Genomic DNA, 13209 nt, shown 5'->3' with positions numbered 1-13209 from the left:
ATGCGGTTGCCAGAGAGTCGTAAGGGTCCACGCGACCCAAAGTCGTGTAATGAAGTTGGGGTGACGCAATCACGGCGATCTAGTTCGTGTAAGCCTGAGGCGATACCCGTACGCGCTTGTGACGAAGATGAATCTTAGTATGTGACGATTGATACGGGAGGAGTGCTTGAAATCTCCATGGCATGCATGAATTCCAAAGTGAGTAAGTATCAAGGGTACGTGATGTCCACCGCAGTTGTAGCGGGCAAGCACTTGCAAAAGACTGACAAAGACGCCGAGCAGTAGGAATGAACATCGCCATCGCAGGCTCGAAAGGGACGGAGACATTTGATTGTAACCTGACCAATTGGTTCTTTGCCCATGGCTTGATGCTGATGCAAACATGCTTTTACTCAAGTAAAGAAGGACTTGGATAGAAACTATCAATATATATGTACTGCAAATGAATAAAACTCGATTTCAGCCTACAAATTTGGATATTAATATAAGATGTCGATAGCCCAATTTTTCATGGTGTCCTAGGCGACACCGCTAGCGCTTTCAGGCTTAGCAGATGCAACTTATCTCATTTTAAATCTGACGTGTAGTTGGTGAGGACGTCTACAAGCTCATGATGTTGGGTGCCATTTTTTTATGATGCATTTGGAAAGACCATTCTTCATGATGAAGGCTTTAAAACCCCCAACAATTATCAACAGAAGAAATAAGGCGTGTATCATCGTGATTGTACAGGTGATTTTTTCCCACTGTCTATTGAAGATTTGGGGTTTGTTCAAATTGCTTGAAATCAATTTCAATATACTTTGCTAATATTGATATGGTACTCTCTGTGGTCTCGACATAATATCCTGGCAGCTTGCGGTCGTGTTCATCATCGCAATATTTTTTTTGAAGCATCCAAAACGAGTCAATGATAGCGTCCAGGATTCAAATTGTTTGTGATATTCACCACACATGATTAATTTTTTTAAGAAAGCCTTCACGACGACGAGATCGTCGACAAAGCTGGCGTATTCGGCCGTCATACCTACAATTACAGATTGTGAGACATGATTGTCGAATACACTAGATAATTTGTTCTACTATTGCCTCACTTCAAGCAGATAGTCTAAGATTGGAGATGCTAGTAACGTTTTATCTTAATTTTGACGATGACAATTGGAAGATGATGCCGAAAGTCTAGCGACATTTTGTTAACCTTTCTTGAATTAATTTCTGAGCTTCACTAATTGCCGGCCTCCGATGAGAATATTGTTCAGGTACGCAAGATTTTGAGCTTTAATTTTATAGCAGTGTAATTGAAAAATTTATTTTTGTCGAACAAGGTATCAAGCTGAGATTGAGATTAGTTACCCGCCCAAAAAAACATGGCCTCTTAAGTTACGAAAGTTTTATATTCGTTGTCACTTTCATAGAGTGTTTAACTATCCATAACACTGGCCAACAGGGAAGCAATAATGGTAGTTTTGGAACATGCGAGCGAGACTAAAAAAAGAAGCAGCTTTACAAAGCGTGGTATACAGATCTTGATTTGAAGGTCTTTCGTGGGTACCATAATGATCTGAAACCAAAAGAAGATATTACACAAATGGGCAGTCGTAAAGCAAAGACTTAGCCCTTATGTGACGCAGGTCAGTTTAGTCTACCAGCCGTCACCATGTAACACTTACGTTGTTTAATTAGTCACGCATGGGATAGCCACTTTCAGAAAACTAGCTCATGAGCATCTGGAACTGAAACGAGACCCCGACTGGTACATCACTGCGTACTAGTTGCATTAATTTTTTCTGAGATGCGTTCATTTAAGTCTGGTCGATCGATAGCTTTGCTTCGAGACGGTGACATTACAATGCTCCTAAATCTACACACGGGAGGAGAAACTGGACTTGATATTGAATTGGCAAGTTAATACCTGGAATGATTTGACTTATTGGGAATGTCTTCGCATTTAAGCGACAATCGGCCATTAAATTTTGTTTTGATCAATTGACACAACGAAGAACGATATAATATAATAGATGCGTAAACTTTCTGGACGGTTTGCAGAGCTGTTCACCGCGAGATAAAAAGCCGTTCTAATTTTTAGCAAACTGCTTTTTTTCTCGTTTTGTAAGCGATAAATGCTACAGTCAAAACCCGCTATCGCGATAACAAACAGATAAAAGTCACGGCAAAGATTCAACAACGTTAACTACACTGTTTTTTAAGCTGTCGGTATGGATGCGTAAGCTGTACGAAGCTTTGATATCATTGGAATACGAAATTGACCTTGAATTACTAGTCGATATGGCCTTGACGTAGCTTTACGACATTTAATGGATGGCCTGGTGACGACGGATGGTCGAAAGTGATGGTTTTTGTGCTCGCCTTCCGTGTTTCAATAAACAAGAGCTTAATTTCCAGCTTGTGGTTAATTCATCCGTCATCGACCATGAACTTCGCATTGATCGCGTACTTTAACAGCCACTGGCCACATGCTTCTTGTTGAAGAAAAGGCCTTTAGAAAATACTGTCGTGCCTCACCTTGTTAGTTGAATGTATCGAATGTAAATTTTAAATCAAGTTAATCCTGGAACTATACATTGTACAATTTCGATAATCTTCGTGTTGTGCTTACGCAGTGTGGCTGTGAAGCCGAGAAAATCTGCTTCATCTTTGACGAATTAAATGTGCTGGAATCTGCATTTCTGAAGTGTATGAATGCATTACTTGCCTCGGGCGATGTGCCTAGTTTGTTCAAAGATGATGATCACCTCACTCATACAAGCTTGTTGTTAAGCTGTAAAGCGTTGTGTGTAACAGTGGATAATTCTAAAGACGAACTACATTGCTGCTTGATGAAGCAGGTCTTTTTTAGCGAGATTTTTTTTTCCCTTAATGTTTACCATGAACCTTGCTTCAGGAGGCTTCCAATATCGTAGGAATATCTCTCTAGCTCTATTATAGCATACGTGGTACGCCGATTGATAACGCATTGGCACATATGGCATATGAATTGACGAATACGCTTGATCTCGCTGGGTCCATGGAAGGTTCTTATTCCCGATGATGCTGCTGAATCTTGGTGAAGCTGATTCCGCTTAGTGTCACTGGAACATTCCGTGACGTGCTAGTTAGTAGTAATCCCTTCCATCATGCTATTTAACTTTACTTGCAACGTGTTCAAAAGCATCACATGATCTTTAATACACATCTCTCGTAAGGACATCGTTATGTTAATTGTCATTTCATGGCATCGTTCTCTAAGAAGCGTGCGCAGTTTGAAGGTTAGCAACTTACTAGAGAATGTAGGTGTGCCATCATTGTGGGCTACACGTGAGCAAGTTGCGGAGCTGCAAGGCCACCTTAGTGTCAACGAACATGAACGCAAGGAAAGGATGTGGAAGCGAATGAAAAGCTTTAGCAATGGTGCAAAAGCAAAATGAAGCTTAAGCGAAAAAGAAGGAAATAATGGCAGATTGGTGCAAGCGAGGATTAAGGAATTTGCTCGCAGAATATCATCATTGAGGCTGAGTTTGCACAAACCGAGTCAACTTTTTGATGCTCAGGTGTTTGTAAATTTGATTCGAAAGGCACAACTTGATGATATCGAAGTCCTAGCACGCTTCTACTTCTGCTCCATCCTCTCACGACATTTTGTCCTTATGGTGACTTTATTTCTTTGGTAGTAAACTTTAACTCGGAACAGATACCAGCTCGACAGCGGCAGATCATTCAAGCAAATACGTCGACAAGGTGGACAAAGTTGACGAAGTAAAGGAAGAACGTGCGTCAAAAGCTGCCGACCATTGAACTGCAGACGTAAGTAATCTCCAAGCCAATTTTGCGCCTGTTGCGCTTACTCGGAAGCTTCTGCACGATACGGGCAGTGTGATTCTGCCGTGTCGTTAGACGCTGGTCTGTAAACATACACAAGCTAAGTATATCATCCTAGCGAACGCTTTTTAGAGCAACGTTCTTGTGAAGCAGTTACTGAGCAAGTAGTGGCTGCTATTACGCCAATTTAAGACATGCTTTAGATGCGATGTAAATGGAGAATGCTGTGTAATTATATGAAGAGAGCGCCTACTTAAAAGCAGTGGAACCGTTTTTCCGCAATTTAATTAGCGCTGACAAACGTAGGAGAGAGCAGAAAGCTTTTATCCAGAGTTTTAGAATGTGAAATAGCTGCAACAAATAGCCAGTCGCCATAGCTACTGGCCTGGAAATGGATGAATTCTGGACAGCAAATTAAGAAAAGGCCGTCACGGAGTAAAACGGCAACCAATCACCCAAGAAATCGGTCGCAAAAGTGCGTATTAGTCTATGATATGCGCTTTAAGCTGCTGCGTGCAGAGCAATGAAAGACAAATGCGGCACTAAAAGCGTTTAAATAACATACGAGTCGCGATTCGAGGCTTTCAAATTGACGATGACCACTTATCTAGTTGAGCTATGGGAAAAAGTTTCGGTCCAGACGCATACGAAGAGCATATTGAAGGTATGGGCTAGCTACAAGACTCGTTATGTTCTGTGGTTTACCCTAGCAGAGTTCAATAGCAGCTCAATGAATCAATGGATGTAATGGGAGCCCGAAAGTCTGACACCCATTATCGGAAATATCTTTGTTCGGATAGGAGATTTTATTTTGCGTCAAACATCGAATGACATCACAAATATCTTATAGTGGACAACGGCATCGCGCAAAGAAAAATGTTCACTTGTCGGGACAAAACAATTAAATTAGCTCCATGCAGACGAAATTTGCAAGATATCTGCATCGTAGTAATTACTACTTGTGTCTGCACATATGTATTTTTCAGTATAATGTGTGCTAATAGCGACGGTACGAATCGTTGTCATCCATATGTAAGCGTATAGCTGTTGCCACATCATGTAATTTCTTGGCATAGTAGTCATCGACAATGTATTACCAGCATTGTGTGCCTCAAGTCCCAACAGTACCTTTACAAGGTCATGGCCGCATAGGATACTCGAGGGGGTATATTTGAGGTGCAACAAGTACTTAAGCTACCAGCTTCATCTTGCTGCAGTCAAGAGCTTGTACAATGAATTGCAAAGCATCCCAATGTGTGACGAGATAATTCTTCGACACGTGGATGAATCCTGTAGTCTCCAAATTAAAAAAAGTTTGATTTGTTTCAACAATCATAAAATTTGACAAGCAATGCTTCCTCCTTGTACACGTATATCTCCGTGGCGCTTCGTCAGCACGAGATGACTGCAGGTGCCTGAGACACAACTCTTGCTTGAAAAGGCCGCAAACGTTTCAAGTTGTTGTAGCATGAATTTGCTGTCGAGTTGCTTCGCGTTATCGAAATGCAATCATAACAAGCCGTTAGCAATTTCTCGTTTAAAACATTTCACTGCTGCTTTTTTTTCCAACGGCTGTTAATGCCACTTCCTTATCCAATTTCAGCTCGTCGTAGTCCATTTTATTTAACTCAAATGTGCTTCACATTCATTACAAGGCATCTGCTTGGCTTGCGTCCTGCCTTCCGCCGTGCCCTACATAAATCGTCACAATGCTAAGTGCCTTTCATTTGAGATAAAGCTAGGGCCGAATTGAAACCGTGGATATCGTAGCTACTTCATTCCAAGGTTTGCCTCGATTGCGCGTTATGATTGCTGCAACTGACACTACAGAGTGCACTAAATAAAATCATATAGCGTTCAGACTGTATACTTGTCGCCACGATCATTGTTGATCACGATACAAATAATTTTTTGGAATGAAGCAATAGTCAGCAAGCATCTCGAGCCAACCCTCTTTCGTGTGCAGTACATTTTAGCCTTTCATGGTCTACAATGGTCTACAATCATTGCGCTAATGTAGACCGGACCCAGTTAAAACGTGCAATTATTCCACATCATCCACTGACCGATCTACGTTCATACTGCTTGCGAAAAAAACGAGATTTTGGTTTCTTGGCGCCCTTTTTCACATCTGTGCTTACCACGGAGCCCAAACTTATTTGTTCGATGTGCTCTCGTAAATATAGTACCACGCGTTGGGTTCTACACAAATCGAACACAACGCGTGGTATCGATATCATCACAGAAAACGACAACCCATTTTCTGCTGCATTGGGCGTCATTATCATTTCATTAGGTGAGCGCTTGCACTCGTAGCACAAAGAATGGATTCTCAAATAGATCGGGTGAAATGCCAGGCAAGAAATTGAGACTTGCATTTCAAATTCTGAAGGCTAGTGAATCGTTAAAGTTTAAGTCATCGTCTTGCCGCTGCCAAAACAAGTAGAAGGTGCTGCGAAAGCCATTCTGAAAGAGCTCTAAGTGACACATCGTTTATACTACTGCCATCACAGCCTCAGCTGTAAAATTATTGGAAGCTCTCGAGGTCCAGCTGCGAAATAGATCGCACCCACGAACGCCAATTGCCGTCTTCGATATTGACTCCGTACTCAAGCAGACTATTGTCTTAATCAGATGTCGCCAAAAGAGGGAGATTCAAGCGACTTTCAAGCAATTTTAATGAAAAATCACAAAAATTCATTCGATACGATCGAGCCTCAAAGCCCCACAATATTATAGATACCAATCACTTTGAGCAGTAATGAGACGCCTGCTTATTCGACATTGGAAAATCAGAATGGTCGCCGTTGTATTCAAGAATGCTTAGGAAAAAACCGTTCAAGTCACGTAAATATATATATTATATGACGTAGTGCAGTTACCTTCATATTGTGCACTTAATCAATTGCTTATTCTGAGCAAATTTCGATCAGAGAGGACATGACATCGTCACGAACGATTAAGTCTCGCAAGAGATTGACATAAGTGTTCGCGAGCTCACTGTCACTTGATTAAAGTAAGAAGGACGAAACGATGGACACGTCATCCAACAATTACAACAAGAAGTGCTCGACGATATGGCCCGTTTAGAATGTATCGTGCGAAAGAAAGACCATACCACGGCGACTTACACTACCCCAATCTAAAGTCTTTTTCCATCATATTCCAAATCTTTGGAGGATTCGTCGCCCCATCAAAAAATGCAGTGACTCACTTTCATCTCACGCTATTGAGTACTCATCAAAGCAAATGTGTAAACACGCTTTCATGCCATTCAAGAACTGTATTACACCATATACACGCTCGTACTAGAAAGCCTTCGAGTAAAAAAATCGCATGTGCTCCGCTCAAACTGCATTGATCCTCAGCATGCACCATGCGCTTAAATCTTTCCTCTTTATACGCGCCTACTAGCACCACACCGTGGCAAAGCGACATGGCGCAATACAGCTGCAATGTCTTTTCGACCCATTGGCCATTTAAAGCGGAATTTCGTTTTGCCAGTCCAAAATTTACTCATAATGCCTTCTTCAACACATTAAGCCAAAGTGCCCGGAATCCACCCTTACAAATCCAGGTGTTTGAACGAGTTTATGCAATATTTGGTGTTAGTAATGAAATTAAATAATAATCTTTATTATTTGCTTGACCCAACAATTGAGTCCTTTTTCGCTTGAGCTGACCGAAACTTACAAGCACGCTCGTCAACGCACGCTTTCCGTAGTCATCGTAAATGTGAGTTATTAGCATCACTTGCGCAATCCATTCGGAATTCAAAAGAACCATTGCAGTTGATTTCAGTTATCGGTAAAGTTTGACAACGTAGCCTAGTTTCATCGTCCCGAATATGCTCACAACCTGATTTAATTCTATCATTTTTCCAATAAAGTTATGGTGATGGCGGGGCTGCTGTCACTCGTAAGTGCCTGCAACTTGACAGCAGCTTTTAAAATCTAAAAATACGACGCTCTACAACATTTGCTAGGACACGGCAGAAAGCGCGCGCTTTGAAAGACAATTAACTACTTACTTCACACAGCCGATAAAAAATTGGGCCCTCGCTTGGAATATAAAATGCTTATCACAATTGAATGCCAACACAAAGCGACCTAAATGAAATCCTTAAGTTTTAGCCAATATGCTTACCTGTGCCGGAAAGGCTAAATGCAAAAGCGCCCATCCCAAAATTTGCACCTGTGTCAATGTAAGATAGCAACGTTTCTAATGAAGTTTGCCGAAGTCTCGCACCGATTTCAAAACACTTAAATTCATATCGAGCTGGTGATAACGATTTTGACAATTACCTGCTTTAACGGGGCTGTCTCGTTGGATTAAAGGATGGCAGCGAGTTAGACGCAATGGATCGTTGGGTTTGCGTGCATTCTTCCGCTTGGACTCGGATGACTCCCAATATTTACGGCATCAGCACCTTCACGGTCGATTGACCTGAAAGTAATGACGCATGGGATCCAACCATGGATAATCTTTTAAACAACGCAATTAAAGCCTAATGGTCAGCTTCGTATTTATCAATTCAAGACCAGAGTGAATCTTGTATTTCTTTTCGTACAATCTAATTGCCTAAGGAGGGAACGAACGCCAAGGTTGCAGCCCATGTTTGGCCAAATTGAGTAAGCAGTAACAATGCACTCCTCATCACAGTACATGCAAATGATAGGTATTAGTTAATCGGGAATTCCTTCAAACCTATTACCGGTCATACTATCGTAATGATGTTTGGAGGGAGATAAGGGTCAGTGAGTGGTCCACGGCTAGAAACTGCGATGGAGTATTGGCTCTTGCTTTAATTTCTTTAATGTTTCCAACAACGAAACATATTTGTCCGACATCTTACTGGCCAAGTCTTCAGAAAGCTTGCCTTCGTCTAATTGCTGAAAGAAATGCAACCACTCTTTCACCGCTGGGTTCAAAACAGAGATCGAAGAGATTGTATTTGCGTTCGCCAAAAGCAGAGCAGAATCATACTGCGCTCCTAAATTTTCTTTTAAAAGTACGCAGAGCGTTTGTGAAGCCATGACTTCGTCTTCGTTTTCGCGCATCTTTCGAATTGCAAGTTTAAGCAAGACCAACAATTTAGAAGTCTCGAAAATTGTCTCCCCCGCATCTTGAAGTTGAAAATCATTGACAATGTCCTTAAGTATAAACTTTTCCCAATCCGCAACTTGTAATTCTTCCAGCTTTCGAAAAAGCTCTTTCAAACTCATATCAAAGCCCAACGTATCATCGAAAAATAATCGCAAAACCTCTTTCCTGCCAAACCAGCGTTGAAGCTGAGTATACAATTTTTTAGCGGCATTCCGTTGCTGAGAGTAGGACACAAACGCAAGCAGTACGGTAACCTTTACATCCGACAAAGCTTGATTCTTCGTGAGACGATCAAGGATACTCTTGACCTGGAAGAGCGACAAACCCTTTAGATTCCAGACATATGCCATCTTTTTACCAACTATTTTTTGAATGTTTGCTGTTTTGGCGTATTTAAACGCTTCTTCCAGATGTATATCGTCAATTAATGACAAAACTCGCATCGGTTTCCCAGACAATATGGGCATTTCCTTTAGACGGGCGTACTTTAAAAGCCACGCGAATGATACTGACGTTGGATCGTTTGTTGCTGACATGAAAAATGCATGTGCATCTTGCAGCGACTTGGGGTTGTTATCTTCCCAGTCGGTTAACACTTTCAGCAACATTTTTTGAGGATAAGTCGCTATATCAGGATTTGGTTCAGCCATAAGTAAACCTTTGACTAGCAGCTCTGTCGTTTGCAAGTGTTGGTATTGATGAAGCATTGTGCGTGTATCTGCAGAGATGTGAGGTGCTTCAAACTCGATAAATAACCACCACAATCTATGGTCGAGGACACCATTTGCTTTTTCCGTATTGAAGTTAAGCTTCAAACGGAAGTTTTCGACAGAGTTTGTCTGTTTCCAATGGAAAAAGATGGCGTTTTTGAGATGAGGTACAATATTCGGCGAGAAGTAGTTGTTATTGTACTCGACTTCGATTAAATGCGTGGCCAGCATTTTGGTACCATAGTGAGTGTCTAAAGCACCAGCCATCACTTTCAAAGCCAATTCATTGTGTTGGGACGCTTCAAGATATTTAAGAATGTGTCTTCTAAAGGCCTTGCTCGCCAAAACGTTGCCTTCGATTGTCTTTAGGTTTTCTTCGTCCAACGTCATCTTGAGAAAATTCGACGAAATGGTACTCCACGACTCCACTGCGTTTTTCACACTATTCTTAACATCACCTTCGATTCTAAGAAGATCGTTTCCCACGACAGCAGTTTTCGGCAAAGTGCTACCAAAAACGTCAATAAGTCCTTTTACACCTTTAACAGATGAAGCGAGGGATCGATTCTGCTGCATTTTTAATAAAGGTCGATTGGCCACAGCAGCCGCTGCGACAAAATGAAGACATGCCAGCAACGCCAAGACACAGAGAGCGCAGAAAAAGTGTTGGAGCATTGCCAGAAAAACGGAATTGAAAGCGATGAATATCAATAAAATTTGAAAGTAGAATAGCCTATAACCAATTATTGTACCTTTAGGATATAGTATATTTATCTTGCGGAGTAGATATCAGGCCTGCAGCAATTAATATTTGATATTTAAAAGGGTCGACGGTGCAAAGATAAATTTAAAAATCTTACATTTTTTCTACCATGTATCAGATATATACTTTGTCTGCAGTCATCCTTCTCTCTAAGAATATTGGATTATAACCTTCTTTCGTCGCTCTCCGATTGGATTTTGCTTCCAAATAATGGCGTCCACGGCAATGCACTTCCTCCAGTCGTTTACGCGCGCGGCCAAGCGCCAGCATGTGTCTGGCCGTGCTCAGCGAGGCCTCTTTGCAGGCCGCGACAAGTCATTTGGGAACAACGTATCCTTTTCTAAGCGCCGCACGCGCCGCGCATGGAAGGTCAATCATCAATGGAAAACTCTCTACTCGGAGGCGCTGGACGAAAAGGTGGGGCTAAATGTCACGACCCACACGTTGCGTTGCGTAGACAAGATTGGCGGTCTTGATAATTACCTCCTTAGCCTAAAGAATGAGCGTGAGCTCGGTGTGAAAGGGCTACAAACTCGCAATCGCGTGGTCGCGGCCCTCGCGACAGTTTAAAATCAATACACATAGCGAAGAACGACTTGTTTTTCAAAGATTTGGTTCTAAATAGGTTACAAACGTTACGCTAGCAAGACATGCACTGATCAATGTCTAAAATTCGTTTTCTCTCCGTACGAACGAATCCGAGTCTCGACCGTCGTCCGTATCTTGAATTGTCTCTGACGCATAGCTATTTACCGAGAGAAAAGAATCGATCGTCACAAAGCTGTCCGTCACGCTCAAATCCGTTCCCAACGAATCAGTGCGCGAGCGTTCCGACGGAAATCGCTCGTCAAAACTAATTTGACTGCGTGTGTCGCTCATACGACCATTGCTAGGGTAACTATGATTCGACTCCGACTTTGGTAACGACGTGGCCCGGGGGGCGTCAGGGACCGGAGTGCTTAAACGATACGTGTCACTATCAACAGACATCGCAGACGACGAGTCAAAGACAGAAAATTGACTACTAAAGCGGTACGGATCCCGAGGTTCTTCAATGGAACTAGCAACGGACGCACGTTCATGCATGTGCGCCACCGTCTCGTCACGCGAAGGACATTGAAGAAGTGACTTTGTTTTGTCTGTCAACAAAATCGATTCTTCTCCTACATCCGAATACAAGGGTTTTGACGCGTAGACATAGGACGAATCCAATCGAAAAGGACTTGACGAACGTGCGTAGGATTTGTACTCATTGTTGAGAGTAGTTTTCGTAGGAGCCGAAGTGCTCTCATAAATGCTTTGTCGAGACCTTCGATTCGACACGTGACTAGACGAGTCCACCATGTAGTCGGATGTATGCGACGTATTAAATGGCATGGTCACCACAATTTGACTGCGTGGTGTCGGAGGGTCTGGAACCGAATGATTCGATGACACGCCCGTGTCACGCGCGACCGTCACACGATTCTGTCGAAAGAACGAATCAAGTGCGCGTTGCTCGGAACTTCCTCGATCGCGTTTGTTGGCCATTGCATTACGGACGTAGCGCTTGTGACCAAAGTAAACGGAGATCAACACAACGCACACTGCCGCGACAACTACGAGCGCGAGTTTCCAGCCACCAAAGGAATTACGCTTGCCCGATAACGTCGACGCGTGCACGGATTCAGATTCACTATTGTCCGTAGGATCAGAAGAATCCCGGTCAGCCTCTGTCGCAACATCATCTGCTGTAATTGGAGTCAATGTAAAATGACTCATATCTCCACCACTGTCGTTAGAAGAGAACTCTAACTCCTCTTCATTGGAAGACGAACCTTTCTCGTCCTTCTTCTCTTCTACGACTTGGCTCTCATCGGGAACGTCCGAGTCACTACCATCTTCACTGCCGTCAAAAGGCTGCCCTTCGTTCTCGGAATCACTCGAATTGGAAAGATCCGATTCAATATTTTTAAAAGACCGGTTTTTTTCAGCTTGGGTATTGGATTCCAACAACGGAGATGCCGTAGTTGATGATTCAATGGCGACGTCTGGAGTTAGTGGGGGTTGTTGAAAAAGCACAAACGGTTGGCTAGCAGGACGATCTGGTGGCAAACTGGCTGGTGCTGGAGTTATTGACGTCAATAAGTCGGGATGTGGGACTACAAAAGGAAGAGGACGTGTTTCAGGAACACCGACGTCGACTGGAGCAGCTGGACTTGCTAGAATTGTTTCGAAAGGAGGGGCTGCAGGAATCTCAGTCACCACTGGCGGTGCTGTTGCCACAGGAGCAATTGGTGGAGCCTCGGTTGCTACTGGAGCAATTGGTGGAGGTTCTGTTGCTACTGGAGCAGTTGTTGGAGGTTCTGTCGCCACTATAGCTATTGTTGGCGGTACGGTTTCCACCAGTGGTGGTGCTGTCGGAGGCTCCATTGCCTCTGGAGCTGCCGTAAGAGGCTCGAGTACATCCAAAGCTACTGGCACTGACTCTCGCGGCTCCATTGCTGCAGGGATTATAGTCGGTGTCTCAACCTCGGTAGTCGGATCGATAGAAACGATTGTAGAGTCTTCCGATAGATTTAAAATTCCCGTCGTTTCTTCGAACGCTGCTGGCAGTGCTGCCGTGGAAGCATTAACTGCAGGAGGTAATGCAATACCCTCTGCTGTCGTATTCGCCCCAGAGACTACCGCCACGTCAGTGGCTGTCGATGCTTCCACAGTAGTGTTTGCGAATGTAAAGGTAGAAAAGGTCTCGGATTGTGCTTCGTCCATTAGTAGTAGCAAAATCAATGCAAACAGCGACGACCGAAAGCGAGACGCATGGGGTCGATTCAT

At 43.1% G+C, this 13209-nt stretch overlaps 5 protein-coding genes across 5 annotated transcripts; 2 read left to right on the top strand and 3 right to left on the bottom strand.

The window, feature by feature from the left end:
• On the top strand, positions 1-285 carry CCR75_007323 (uncharacterized protein; the record flags this gene model as incomplete). The annotated part of the gene is made up of 2 exons (XM_067965384.1): positions 1-108; positions 139-285. The coding sequence occupies 2 exons, from the start codon at positions 1-3 to the stop codon at positions 283-285; spliced, it is 255 nt and encodes an 84-aa protein (XP_067816520.1).
• Positions 286-7037: 6752 nt separating this feature from the next.
• Positions 7038-7254, bottom strand: CCR75_007322 (uncharacterized protein; the record flags this gene model as incomplete). The annotated part of the gene is made up of 2 exons (XM_067965383.1): positions 7038-7097; positions 7126-7254. 2 exons carry the CDS (start codon positions 7252-7254, stop codon positions 7038-7040), a joined length of 189 nt encoding a protein of 62 aa, XP_067816521.1.
• Positions 7255-8588: 1334 nt separating this feature from the next.
• On the bottom strand, positions 8589-10307 carry CCR75_007321 (uncharacterized protein; the record flags this gene model as incomplete). The annotated part of the gene is made up of 1 exon (XM_067965382.1): positions 8589-10307. The coding sequence occupies one exon, from the start codon at positions 10305-10307 to the stop codon at positions 8589-8591; it is 1719 nt and encodes a 572-aa protein (XP_067816522.1).
• A 298-nt stretch (positions 10308-10605) lies between these two features.
• Positions 10606-10965, top strand: CCR75_007320 (uncharacterized protein; the record flags this gene model as incomplete). Its single annotated transcript, XM_067965381.1, has 1 exon — positions 10606-10965. One exon carries the CDS (start codon positions 10606-10608, stop codon positions 10963-10965), a length of 360 nt encoding a protein of 119 aa, XP_067816523.1.
• A 96-nt stretch (positions 10966-11061) lies between these two features.
• CCR75_007319 (uncharacterized protein) lies at positions 11062-13209 on the bottom strand (the record flags this gene model as incomplete). Its single annotated transcript, XM_067965380.1, has 1 exon — positions 11062-13209. The coding sequence occupies one exon, from the start codon at positions 13207-13209 to the stop codon at positions 11062-11064; it is 2148 nt and encodes a 715-aa protein (XP_067816884.1).

Source organism: Bremia lactucae, linkage group LG14 (assembly GCF_004359215.1).
Source record: "Bremia lactucae strain SF5 linkage group LG14, whole genome shotgun sequence".
NCBI lineage: Eukaryota > Oomycota > Peronosporomycetes > Peronosporales > Peronosporaceae > Bremia > Bremia lactucae.
This window is presented reverse-complemented; position numbering and strand designations above follow the sequence as displayed.